Source organism: Thermobia domestica, chromosome 8 (assembly GCF_964235325.1).
Source record: "Thermobia domestica chromosome 8, izTheDome1.hap1.1, whole genome shotgun sequence".
Lineage (NCBI taxonomy): Eukaryota > Metazoa > Arthropoda > Insecta > Zygentoma > Lepismatidae > Thermobia > Thermobia domestica.
In genome coordinates, this window is record NC_137461.1 from 83,775,929 (window position 1) to 83,790,849 (window position 14,921).

General features: G+C 35.9%; 1 protein-coding gene across 2 annotated transcripts in view; it reads right to left on the reverse strand.

Annotated features, from left to right (window-relative positions):
* Positions 1 to 14,921, reverse strand: part of Rph (Rabphilin) — a 689,315-nt gene that overhangs the window by 312,732 nt on the left and 361,662 nt on the right. For both annotated transcript variants that reach the window (XM_081768658.1, XM_081768656.1), the window contains exon 2: positions 6,135 to 6,212. In XM_081768658.1, coding sequence (XP_081624784.1) covers positions 6,135 to 6,205 — 71 coding nt within the window. In that variant the 5' untranslated portion in view covers positions 6,206 to 6,212. The remainder of the gene's footprint in view (positions 1 to 6,134; positions 6,213 to 14,921) is intronic.

Sequence of the window (14,921 nt, forward strand, 5' to 3'; positions counted from 1 at the left end):
AAACGTATTCCTTTATTTTCTGCGTATTGTCCATACAAAAAGTTTCGTTGTAATTCTTCATGTCCTTTACACCCATCTGACATTTGTTACTAGTAATTTTGATATTTCATGATCAAATGTTTGGAGGAGTCCGCGCCCTACCCAGCCGTTTTTTAAAGGAAAATAAGAAACCCGTATTCCCTCATTTTACGTTTATAATATCTGTGCAGAATTTCATTCAGTTCGGTTTACTTCTTCTTACGTTTCGGACGTCAAATTTCAAAATTTTTCGTGGGGGCTTTTGCCCCCTAAAACTGTTTTCTGCAGAACATTAAAACCTCGTATTCCTTTATTTTTTACGTGTTGTCCATAGAAAAAGTTTCGTTACAATTCTTCATGTCCTTTACACACATCTGACATACTGTTACAAGCATTTTTGATACCTCGTGATCAAGGGTTTGGAGGGGTCCGTGCCCCACCCTACCGTTTTTTTTTAGGAAAATATGAAGCCTGTATTCCCACATTTTACGTCTGCAATATCTGTGCACAATTTTATTCACTTGGGTTCAGTTATTCTTGCCTTTCGCGTGTCAATTTTCAAAATTTTGTGTGAGTCTTTTATATTAAACCTTTACTTTATATAACTTTTTCTTTTTTTAAATTCTTTTTTTTTTGGGGGGGGGGAGAGAAATGTTTTTTCTGATATGTGTCTTTTGCCATTCATCTTTTTTGAACTGCTTAAGTAAGATCATTTTGTAACTTTTGATGTCATCCAACTCCGTCACGATAATAAAATTGTCATTCTTAACAATTTGTTTTATTTCCTTATTTTTCAGTTTGCCACACTGATATATTTTTAACAAAATTGAGGTTTGGTCCAACGCCTTTCGAATTCGGAACCAACCTAACCGCCGAGCTTTTTGGGTTGCCTGCTATTGCAGGAAAACGAGAATTGCAGGTGGTAATGCACTTTTGGAGTCGTGTATACATGCATAATCAAGCTTTGAGCGTGTGTACGCATATTATAATGATTTCAAAGTATTGATATTTTCGAATTCTTTACCTAACCTTATGACTAGGTCTAGATTTCGAAATGCCTCGTTTGGTAATATGTTCAATATGAACACTGAACTGATAAAGTTCGCGCGGATAAAGTACGCGCCTATGTCTTTGACCACATCTTTCCTAAATAGAGGCTGTTCATTAATTACATACTCAAATGAAATACAGGACTGTTTTCTAGTATATGACATTACACTACATTTGTTAGCATTTAATTCAATATAATTATTTTTACATCAACTGCTTACCGGTATGTGATGCAGATCCGCTTGCAACAGTTCACAATCTTGAACTGAGTTAACTTCCATATAGATTTTGAGATCGTCAGCAAATAGAAACTTATGTAATTCACTTATACAGTCCGGTAGGTCGTTGATATGAATGAGAAATAGGAGTGGTCCTAAGTTCGATCCCAGAGGTACGCCTGAGCTTGGCGAGAATGTGAATGATTTGTTTGATCTGTACACGACGAATTGTTTACGGTTTGTTCGATAGGATGAAAATAATTTTACAAGATGTTGAGAAAAATTAAGGTGTCCGAGTTTAGTTAGTAGGGTTTGGTGATGCACTTTGTCGAACGCTTTCGTAAAATCAGTGTATACAACATCTACTTGTTTGCCATTGTCAAGGGTAGTAGAGATAAAGTTTGTTATCAACGTCAAGTTTGTTACCGTTGATCTTTGGGTAAAGCGGCCCATACACGTACACACTTGCATGATAGATTTGTTTCATCATGCATATTGGAAGAATTTTTTGCCTACACACGTACCAATATGCTGTCGAACTTAGTAGAAGTAGTTTGAGAAATGTGGAGAACCAGGAAGAGTCGAACGGCAAAACAATATGATTGCTATCAACAAGTAGTAACCATCGACGTCTGTTAATTCTACATGTCAGTACACAGGAATAAGTGTGAAAACGCAGTTGCAATAATGATTCTCTCTCTCTCTCTCTCTCATAGGTTGCTTCTGCTTATAGTGTTTCTTCCTGATCCGATAGAAATGAAAGTTCATCGTAGTACCACAGAAGTGTAGCTACGGGGGCCCATCGGGGCCAGTCCCCCAAGAAAGATTCAGCAAATGACCATCTTTTAAAACATCATCGTAAGATTGCCTCGCTTCAGTCATTTAAAACTAACAAAGTTTAGAATAATTAATAATTTACGGTAAATTATTTACCTATCGAAAAATAGTAAGGTGCCTCTTCCGTGTAAGGAATAACCAAATGTATAACTGGCTACCGATTGATCTAGTGCTCCTGTGCGGATTATGTCCAAATTGGATTGAAAAGATTTAGATAATGGAACTATATTATTCCAGTCCATTTATAATATTTTGTGTGTGTAATTCTTCTTTAGATTTGTGTCAATATAAACTGCATAACAAACAAATGGACTTCGAAAAATCCATCTTTTTATTATTTTGTAACAGCAGATTACACAATTTACTGTGATTTATATTTCACAGTTTGAAGACAAAAGGAGGTGGGCTGATAAGGGCCATTTTTCGCCCATCAGGCCCGAGATGTGAAATGCATGGTTTTCAATAGTATACCTCATAAAAATAAGAAAACAAATATATTTTAACGGAAAGCGCTATAAGTGAGAGGTAAAAAAAATAAACAAAGAGGTAAGTCGTGTGTTAATGAAGGAACGTAAACACTAATGTCATGAGTTGTAATCCGAGAAAGCAATAGTAAATAGAACACTAACGGCAAGAATAAGAAGAATGAAGTCTACTACTACTATGAGATCAATATATTACATCGGAAATAATCAAGCATAGATAATAATCAGACAGCTGGAGACACTTGTAGCTAGTTTGCAGACTAGGCATCGTGCTTGCTGTCGTCATCCGAATCGCCACTGGACCATCCTGCAGGCACCATCTTGTAGTGTATGAGTATATTCTAGACTTGGTTTCTTAACTGCGGTGGTATTGTGGCGCCAGTAAGCCAGAAACCATAGTACGGAAGCAACATGCGCACAATATCTGACGAGCCGTGCGCCTACTTTACATTGACAGTACCACTGTATGTGTGCGATGTTGTTTTGCTCTGTTTTGATCCAAATATTATAGGTTATAAACCTTATGTGTCGTGATCGTAACTGAACTCGGAGAACAGAAGCATCGTCATGATGTACCTCGTATGTACAGAGAGTACATTCCTTCGTCACTTAAGTGCTCGTGAGTGTAAGATTGGCTATATATATATATATATGGGGGTGGGGGTGTTTGTGGGTATGAGTATGTATTAACTTGGATCGGACACATCAGGTAGTTATTGTTGGTCGTTGTTTTTCATCTTTCCCTTAGTATTGCAATATAGCGTATCAATGAATTTCCATAGGTACTTCATTGACGCGTGGTATGTATGATTCTTCGATATATATATATATATATATATATATATATATATATATATATATATATATATATATATATATATATATATATATATGTATATTGCAGAAATTCATGCCATTCTGCGACTGGTTTTCCTGCTCGCACTTTTACTCATACCACTTTCAGAAAAGACACGCTTTCTCAATACTCCATAACGTGCTGTCTCTATTTTTGCTGCCCTACACACACATCCGCGCAAACAATACATTTTCTTCATATATTTTATTGACATGCTGAGCATGTATTTTCAGTCACAATCGGTAAATAACATCAGAGCTGAAGTCTCCAGTTGAACTGGTACATTACAGCGTATAAACGGTAGTCATCACTCTATACTCTCGCGCAATACATTTTGTTCCCTAATAGGTAGAAGGACACACTGAACCAAAATCAATTAGTACTCATATCAAAGGTTACACAGCGTTATATTATGAAGAGTCAGATTTATTTTGGTTCATCGACTCCTTCTTCCTAAAAGCCTCCATCAAAGACAGCAAACATTACCAAAATGTCGCAAAACGCTGAAACGAACTCTTTTTGGGCACTCATTTCTATGACTTACTATTTTCTTTATCACGTATCTATTATGTTTACATATGCAACATATCTTCTAGTATACAAATACATTGCAAACTTGTCGGAATCGGACACTTCATTTTTCAGTTGTCTGATGGGCGAAAAATGGCCCTTATCCACCCACCTCCTTTCAACAAGGTACTATAAATACTGCTAGAAAACAAGGCACTAAACTGATTTGTAAGTACATTATATTTTTATATGCTGTAAAGTGTTTCAGAAAACACTTTTTACCAGATGGAAAATATGGCGAAAAACAACTCTTCTATTCAGTTTTCAGTTTGGATTTTTTTCAACACTTGACGTAAAACAGGAAGTGAAATATAGCTGTTAATAAAATAATTACAGTGTTTTTAGTCACGAGTAATAAATACATATTTTTGTCAGGAAATTTTAAAGAAATTGAATGACTTTGTTTTTTAATTTTTTTTATGTAATAATCACCAGATACAGCTCAGAGGCCATTTTATGTTGGTTATCTAACAAGAACAATAACAATGGAAATAACTTGCGAAGGCATCGGTCAGGGTCTGTTTAGTAGGTACCATCCCGGCATTTGCCTGGTGGGACTGAGGAAAACCCTGGAAAACCCCAGTCAGGATAGTGGGCAACGACAATCGAACCCATGACCTCCCGAACGCGAAGACAACACACTACCACTTGAGCTGGAAAATCAGTCTTATGTAGATAGGTTCTGTGTACAAGTGCTTAAATTGAAATAGTTTTGCACAAAGGTATAACGTTTGGTCCGGGTCAATAGTTTTTGGTTAAGTATAATAAAAACTACCTGGTACATAATATTTATGGAGAAAAAAAGCTTTAAAAAAACAGTACTTTTAGTTTTTCGGACGGAAACCAAAATTTTTCGTTTTCTTTTCAGGCCTCAAAATTTCTAGCTGTAACACTATTTTTTTGGGGGGGGGGGCTTTGTACATTGTAGCTTCCCCCCTCAAAAACGATGCCCCCTAGATAAACCTGCTGACTATACCCCTGTAGTACCATAACTTCGGCATGTAAATTTCATCAGCGGCAGAACCACTTAATTGGCTTTTTCTTACTTTGTTGTGTTCTCTTCTATAGTTCGAGCGCAACGTATCTATCCTGCTTTTTAACACCATCAAGTATGGCGTCAGGTTGAAACTCTCTAAGCTTTTCTAGTTTTTCATGTGCAGAATTCTTTACATTATTTCCACACAGTAGTCTTTTCTTTTCTTTAAAAAAAAAAAATACCTTCTACAAACATGGTAGTTCTTTGTATATCTGAATAAATTCATGCATAGAATCGTTTCTCATGTAACGCAGATCATCCATCTTCAACGACCTTGGCATTACGGAGGGGAGAGTCACGTAATTTGTTCCGCTGTCGTGATTAGCGGACCAAAATATAAAACCACCACCTTGCATGAACGAGCACATACACGGTAAACATGCCTGAAGAACGGCAAAATCATCATGCAAGTTTTCGGATGATTTTGAAAACTTTCAACATGAATGAATGAAGCCATACACGATCAACTTGCCTGTTGTTTCATCATTTTTCATGCAAGTTTGGCGGTTTCTTCAGGCATGTGGGTACGTGTATGGGTCGCATAAGAAAGCCATACTGGTATTCAGAGACAGCGGTTCTAGTATGAGTCATTATACGTTCAAACAGAATGGTTTCAAACACCTTGGAGCATGACGATGATGTAGCAATAAGCCTGTGGTCTTCTGTTATTTTACAAGTCTGAGTTTTAGGAATGGGGCAGATTTGTGATGTTTTCCAAATGTCGGGGTAAATGCCTGTTTTTAGCGATAAGTTGAACAAAATAATCAAGTGGTAGATGAAGATTCCTTCGCATCCTTTTAATATATAGCTCGGTACAGTATCAGGACCCAATGCTCTTTTTGGCTTCAATTTTTTAATGGCTGCCCTAACCTCGTCGCATGTTATTTTTTTCAATGTGTAGCATGTCTAGGAGATTGTAGGTGTTGTGCTCTACTACAGGTGGCGTGTTGTAAAATTGTGTAAAAATGTAAAATAAAATATGATCGTAATATTATAAAATGTATGATTAGGATATTAAAATGAGAATCCAAAATATATGATTATGAATATATATAAAAACTTACTTTGCTCTGAGCGCCAACTGCCGGTCATTTGGGCAAACCCACCTATCCTTTGCGGCACCGAAGTCGACCATATTGGACCTGAAAACAGATAAAAAAAGAGGTGTTATTTATTATCTCTCACTCAGTTTATTTTGAACACATTTCTCTGTAATTAGCTCTCAGATCAAAGCATTGTTTTTTGCCATAATGTTTCTGAACTATTCAAGCTAGTAATTGTTTGTTGTAACATAATGACAGGCCTGTTCGGGTGTTATATTAGCCGGGTTTTCATAAAGGAAAATAACAAAAAGCTCAAAACAAATAGGGAACAGCAATTATCTATGTTCAATATCTATATTTATCACACAACGCAAAAATTTTCAATGCTTATTAATAATGTTGTGCACGTATAAACATTAATTTAACGAAATATTTTTGGATTTGTATCTTTTTCACTTGAACGAATAACAAAGGATATAACATGTTCTTTGTTCTTTTCCTGTTGGTTAATATTCATTTAGTTTTTTTTCTTTTAAATGTTAAAATATGTTATATTTCGTGGATTTAGACAAAATTTTTCAAGCATCGATCCCATGGACAAATATACAAGCGTAGCGTTCAAGAAATAAATAGAATATATCATAATAAACTGATTTGTAAGAATGTTGTAGGCAAAGATGTAGCAAAAGTCAGTAAAGGATTAACATTCTCGCTTCGTAAATCGTGTTTGTCGTGTGCGAAACTCGTAAGTGTTCAGTCAAACTTTTTTTTTTTTTTTTTTTTTTTACGGGGTTTCTTTATACTTACCAAAAGTGATACAGTAGACTCCTAAGTATCCGGCTCGCGACTATCCGGACTACAGCCTGTGACAAACATCTTGGCATTTCAGCTAAACGAATAAAACGCAAGCTCTGACGCGATGTTGCCAAGTGCTAAGGGATGTGGCTATGGTTAAGCAGATTTACTATAGCGCTATCGTGTGATAGGGGATAGACGTGGATGTGTACAAAATAAACGTGGCAATAACGCTGGCCTCTCATTTGCTAGCAGCATTTAAAGGGAACTTGGAGCGCCGCCTTCAAATGAAAAGATGTTTGTCACGCCGTTTAGTTTTCTTTTATAGTAATTAAGTGAGGAAGGCAAGGCGTTGCATTGGAAACATTGCGAAGGCATTGGAAGCGAGTGTCAGCTACGATCCTCCTACGTTGTCGCGTGCAAAATACAAGTTGTGACAAGAAAAGAGCAGCGTTTTGCTTCTTGATCATTGTTTCGTCAGTGTGTAACGAATCTCAATACAGTACGCTTGCCGCTGTTCCGGATTATAACTACAGTACGAACAGTACTGTACAGTATTCGTAAATTGTTCTTGGGGTATGCTTAATGAGTTCATAGAACCGGTCAGCGGTAATAGAACCTATCCGTTTTTTTGTTATCCATCCTGCCCTTCCGCAACATTAGGCCGGATACTCGAGAGTCTACTGCAATTTTAAATACACTAGAAGAAAGATAGTAGCCTACTTTAAAAAATAAAAGGTACAGGTCATCGCACTAAACATTATCGCACCACTTCTTAAATTAAATGATATCATGATGCTGTTATTACTGAGATATTTACTTCTGAAATATGAACAAAAACCACCTGGCACTTTTGAGATAGTTTTCCGAAAACAAAAAAGCAAGAATTTGTATCCTATGTGATAAATTTTTCAGGACAAATGATCTATACCAAATTGTAAGATTATTTGATTTGATTTCCAGTTTAGCGTCTTTCAGCAGCAAGGCTATATGAGGCATGGAGCCACAGCTTAATGTGGGATCCGAACCGCATGAGTCCCGCCGAGAACCGAACCCTGGAGTCCCTGATAGGACTTGATTCTCTTGTGCTCTGAACACTTCTTTTATATACAACTCTTTTATTTCTAACTCTAGATACTTCTTGATACGACTTCAAATTCATTCGAGTTTCGGCCCACCGACAGAGCATCCCAATAATTTATTTCACCAATAACTGTTAGACATATAAATCGAGCCTCTCCAATAAATTTTCCCAAAGTCACACTTAAATCATTGTTTTTGAAGTCAATCATTATAATAGATATTCTGCCTTTATTGACAGGTTACTTGCAGCAAACTGAAAAGTTTCCATGTCCCAAGGTCTTCAGTTATCATCTTTTTCTACACGTACGATTTTTTTATTATAGCACCGTTCATCAACTGGAATCTCTTTCTTCCCTCCCTCTTTTTCCTTCCACCGTACCTTCTATCACGTTCTTCATGATATGCAATGGTTCAACTAGTTTCTCTTCCTCTTTCCAATTAATTACATCTACAATTTTCTTATTTTCTCCACCATTATTTGATTTGATTTTAGTTTAGTTTAGTGTTCATTTAAGCAGCGAGGCTATATGAGATGTGGACCTACAACTTAACGTAGAATCCGAACCACAAAAGCTCCCGCCGGAAATCGAACTCGGATCTCCCACGTCAAAGGCGCGTATGCTAAGGAGCTTCCCTATTATTCCTGAAGTCTAGACTAACTAAATCACTTTATTGCAAACGATAACTGCTCACTACCTGTAAAAGATATGTTCACTCCATTTAATGGAAAACTCTAAGTAATGAAAAGAATTAAACAAAAATATATTGTTCAATGTTTCAAAACCTTCATTCAGCTTTTAGAGTATTGTCCAATATTTGGAATATGAATACAATGACAGGTATCCTATATAATTCCTAAGATTTCAACATGATATCAGTTAGAGATGCAAAAAAGCCGGCTTTTTTGAATCGATGGTTTTTTCACATAAAAAGCCGGCTTTTTTGGAAAAAAAACGAGAATTTTGGAAATTTTGGCTTTTTTCAACTTCATGATTTTTCTATCTAAATAGCTTTCTTATGGTATATTCTATAGTTAGATATTGGGGGGCGCGGTGGCTCAGTGGTAGAGCGTTCACCTCTGGTGCTTGGGGTCCCGGGTTCGATCCCAGCCCCCACCAAGTGAACTTTGTGGTGGACAAACACCGTGCTCGTGGATTTTCTCGGGGTTCTCCCGTTTCCTCCCACTTTCTTCATTCCACCATTTCACTCATCTCTCATCATCACCGTCTCCTTTAGCCTAACCGGCATAACCGTGGGACGTAAAACTTAAAGATTTTTCTATAGTTACATAAGAATTCCATGACCTGAATGTGATATTTCGCTCTGAAATTCACCATCAAGATGGATGGAGCACATGTTTTACGAATTAAAGCTAACATGAAGAATGTGGTATTTGAGGGTAATTTTAGAGGCTATTTAACTTTATTTTAACTTTTGAGTTATCGACATCATTTTTCTTCTCTAGTTTGTCATCCGTGTTTCATTTCTAAGAGCTTTTAGTACTCTAGCTTCTAGCGCAAAAGTTAAACTTGCCCGTTTTTCTATTTATCCGTCAAAGCGTACGTTTTTCAATATATCCGTCAAACCGTACTTCCACATTTCTGTTATACTGTAGCTGTGAAGTGATTTAGCAATAATTTTCCGGACACAACCTTGAATACCAATTTATACAAATAATCAGTAGCGGATTTTGAAAAGTACTTTAGGAGGGTTTTTTCTGATTGTTTCGTTTCCTAAAAAGTCCTAATTTTATTTGGGAAGTGCTTGAAGTTTATGAGTACAGGCATAACTAATATTTCGTTTCGTTTATATGTTTAGCAATAATCTTCCGGATACAACTTTAAAAATCATTTTATACTGAGAATCAGTGGCGGATTTAGAGAAGTATTTTGGGAAGGGTTTCTTACTAATGTTTAGTTTTTTTAAACATTCGTAATTTTTATTTGACGGGAGCTTAAAGTTTATGAGTAAAGGCATAAATAATAGATATTTCGTTTGTTGCAGACATTCCGTAATTTTGGGGAACGGGCTTCAGTCCGAAAGACCGCCCCCCTAACCTTCGCAAAACCATCACTGCTGGTAATTAGTAATAATAACGATTTAAAAACAATAAGAAAGGAAGTCGCCCAACTCACAGTACACGCACTATTTCTACATTCACAGATGGAATGAAGAAAAGCTTTGTCAGAATGGTCGAATGCTGGTTGAATCCCGGACTTCCCGATAGAAGCGCAAAAGCTAATCACTCAGTCATGTTTGTTGTGCAGTTGTATTTAGCTTAACTTAAATATATTCCGTAGTCTTTTTTTTGGGGAGGGGGAGTTCCGTAATGATATGTTGAATCCCTCTTGTTAAAAATTCAGAAAACTTGAGGATTGGGTAAACTGTGATGGTGGTTCTATAAAACTTAACTGTAGAATTTCAAGAATATACAGAACCAAAAGCTCTAGATGTGCAGCTTTTAAGTGTATCATATAAATCTAAGTATTTCTCTTATGTTTTATTTTAATTTTATTTTGTTTCAAAAAGAGGGTATGGAATATTTTGAAGTAAAAATACTACATACTATTTTGCTAGTTATTTGTGTATTCTTTAAAAAGAAGTGTTTACTTTTAGGGTTGGCTGATTTACACCAACTTTTTTTTAATAACTGGTTTAAACCACAAAAATAAAAAGAATGAAAAATGCGAATCGTGTGAACTTCATGGTAACGTTTCCAGATATCAAACCACCTGCAATAGTTTTATTTCCCTTTCACCTTTTAATCAAGGTGTCCCATGTTCAATTCTCGGTCGAACCACAATCCTTCTTTCATGCGTAACCCAAGTAGCGGTTCGGATGTCAGTTTAAGCGAAAGTCTTCTCCTTGATAACCTCGGTATTTCGTAAGGATGTTAAGCCTAAATATACGAAACAAACCAAATTGTATAATTCTACATGCCTAAATGCGTGTTGTTTTATAAAGAAGCCAAGATTGCTTAAATATATTGATAGAAATTGGCAAAATTTATCGATTGCCTACGTAGCTTCCAACATTAGCTTGGATTGGACTTTCAATGATATCTACGTACCGGTACTAAATTTGTAATTTAATACCTCAGTTTTAGCGTACTGATTATGGTACGTTGACCTTTAAATTTTACATGCAAAGCAATAACAGGATTTTCCCGTTATTGTCTTACATTTCAAGTAATGACGGGATTTTCCCAATGGCTAGGGCGGGAGATTCTCAACTTCAGAAATTTACTGACCGCACTTCTTTAAGCTTATGGGAGTTCTTCCGGCATAACCCCGCTGTTGCATAATGACATCAAGGCGAAACAAACTTAGGCTGTTTCTGTGAATATGTAATATAAATACATAAAGCAAAAAATCTAAGTCAAAAAAGCCTGGTTTAAACCAAAAAAAGCCTGGTTTAAACATCCCCCAAAAAACGGGTTTTTGGCATTTTCAAAAAGAACCACGGTTCTTGCCAATTCTGCTTACTTTTGTATATAGGAGGTTAAAAAATTCTTATTATATACATTGGTTAATCCTGTGGAATTCATAATGTAAATATGTTGAAGAAAAATTGTTTCAAATATTTTTTCGAAATTCATAGTTTATTTTCGATGTTTTATATTATTATCAGCATCAACCACTAATTAAATGATTTTTTGTGTTATAGAGAAGCGATACAAAGTCTGTTTTATCAATTTAAAGCAGTATTTTGAAAAAAGCCCAAAATTTCCGAAGCAAAAAAGCAAAGCAGAAAAAACCGAGTTTTTTTTTTCAAAAAAGCCGGTTTTTTTCCGAGCCCTTGCATCTCTAATATCAGTAGAGGCGTTATAAAACACTTCTAGTACTTTTTAAGTTTCAAATGCTGAACTTATAAGTCAGTACACAATACACGTCAGTTTTATAGGCATCAATATAAAGAAACGGATTAGAATATATACCGATAATGGTCAATTTATTTATGATGGGTCTGTATGCTGTAACGATAATCCGTATAAATGTGTAAATGTTGTTATGGACAATGGTCTGGTGCAAAAGTTACCATTTCCTTTTATGGCCAGACTTGCACATGTATGATGTTAGGTTTGGTGGCCAGACAGATTTCTAGGCGGTTAAGATACAATCCAAAAAGACGTCATTGTGAATGTATGCATGTTCAATTTAAAAGGAAGAAATGTAAATATATAAGGTAAATGTGAAAAAGTCTTCGGAATATACACGAGTTTAAATTTATTTTATTTTGTGTGTTATCTTTGAACATCTATTGAGTGCATTACACCTTAAGTAGTTCAGTAATCACATAATCTGACGAACTTTGGGCAAATATGCAACTAACTGTCCAACAAAAATAGTTGAAGTTGGAATAACTGTTACAATGCATATATTATATCTGTTTAAATCTTTCATGAACGTAGGTATGCACCAATAGCCTGAATGCTCTCATTGGTCTGGTCAGAAAAAATAAACATATTTGCAACATCAAACAGCTACAAAAAGTTTACAAAAGTTTACAAGTACTATTCATAAATTGCTTACATATTGGAATTTAAAGTAATTAAGTGGTAGACAAATTAAGTATACACGAAGCTCCCAGTTCTCTAGTATCTAATCTCAAGTTACGTCAATTATAAAACACTCTTAGTAAGTGATATGCTTTTCAAGAACACCTCTTGAAAACCATATCAAACTCAGTAACACAACGCTAGGAAATATTGCTATATACTAAAGATCAAATATTCGTGGAATCGCTTACAGGTAGTTTTATATTCATGTGTACATATTCAAATTCATACTGCTCAACAGTTAAGTGCCACAAGTGGCGTCAACGGAGACACTTTCTTTCCTGTGTATACAGGGTGTTTCAAAACAACACCAACAACGTCTGGGAGGTGATTCCTGACACCGAGATAAGACGAAAATTATAGACCAACCTGGGTGCACATATTCTTCCTTTCAAAGTTATAGGCTGCCGAAAACATGAAAAAATTAACTTTAAAGGTCCATAGCTCCAAACCTATGGGACCTACTGTAGTCGGGTCGGTAAGACTTCACTTACGAACTAATATATGCGCTATCCAAAAATTCATGTTTCAGAATCCTAATGTACTTACGCAACAATTTTTATAGAGCTAGTTTATCTACGGGCACATAATTTGAAGTACTCACCAACTACCTCTATAAAAACTGTTGCGTGAATACCTTAGGATTCTGAAACATGGATATTTAGATAGGGCACATACTAGTTCTTAAATAAAGTCTTGACCCGATTACGGTAGATACCATAGTATTGGAGGTATGAACCTTTAAAGTTCATTTCTTCATGTTTTCGACAACCTATAACTCCGAAAGGAAGCACTTGTGCACCCGGGTTAGTCTATACTTTCTGTCTTATCTTGATGTCAGGAATCACCTCCCAAATGTTGTCGGTGTTGTTTTAAAACACCCTGTATAAGTCGTAAATTGATTAGGCTTTGATTTTTCTTATCGAGAGAGGGAGTAGTAATGGAGTCAATGCAGAGCTATCAATTATTTAGTGTCATTGAACAGAGAGTATGGTGGTAACAGCGTTATTTCAGTTAATTCTTGAGAGGGGCAAGATTCTTTAACAATACTATATAAGAGTTTCAAGTTTTCTTAGGGTTCAATTGTTTAAAAGTGTGTGTTTCTCAAACTCTGTTCTTCCCAAATGATGCACTTGTATGGTGGTGGCGAATTTTATGTGTAGGCTATTTCCTTAACTATAGGAATAATACACGTTCTAATACACAGCTACGAGGGTAGATCCAAAAGTACCCCACCGAACAAAGAAAACCCGCAAAAGTTGCGAAAAACTATTTTTATTTCCCAACATAGTCTCCTTTTAGCTCGATACACTCTTCCCAGCGATGTTCAATAGCTTCGATATATTGTTTATAGTATGAACCGTCGAGCTTCTCAAAATAGCCATTAACTGCAAACTCCATCTCTTCATTGTTGAAAATCTTTTCCTATCGAGAGTTCCCTCGTGGCTAAGCGTTTAGCGTACGCGCCTTTGGCGTGGGAGACCCGGGTTCGATTCCCGGCGGGAGCTCATGTGGTTCGGATTCCACGTTAACCAGTAGGTCCACGTCTGATATAGCCTCACTGCTGAACGGGACGCTAAACTAAAATTACCTCACCTCATCTCACCTTTTACCATCGAGCCATTTTTCAAGTTTGAAAAGAGAAAATAATACAAGGGGGCTAAATCTAACGAATAGGGTACGTGAGGAAGTTATTCGAACTTATGGATTTTGGCCATTACGATAACGGATGTGTGAACTGGTGCATGAAACAACACTTTCTTTCTCGCCAAATGCGGCTGCTTTTTCTTGATTTCATCACTCAAACGCTGCAATAACCTTTCAAAATAGTCGCCGTTAATTGTTTTTCCTTTTTGAAGATAATGAAAACTATCTCATGCGCTTCCAAGAAAATTAACGCAATAAGTATATGCGTATGCAGTACGGCTCTGCAATCGAACCAAGAAATGCTGCGCAAGATATTACGAAATAAGCATGTTCCATCTCCAAGAAATCCCGCATGATATGCCGCCATACCATGCAAATGCTATAGCATTTGCTGTTTTATGTGGTATGATAACAGTGATAGAATTTTTGTTATTAGAAATCGTACGATAAATGGTTCCATATTAAACGGGCTTTAGATTTTTTCTCTTTAGGGGTGTCATAAAATAGTAATATTCACTTGTTCCTAGTATACTGGTTCGCGGTAAAAAAAAAAAAAAACTGTAATAATAATAATAATAATAATAATAATAATAATAATAATAATAATAATAATAATAATAATAATAATAATAATAATAATAATAATAGCTTTTAATTGTAGATAAAAGAGCATAAGGGATTTGATCATCAACACCCAGGTCGAACATGAAATTTGGACGAAAACT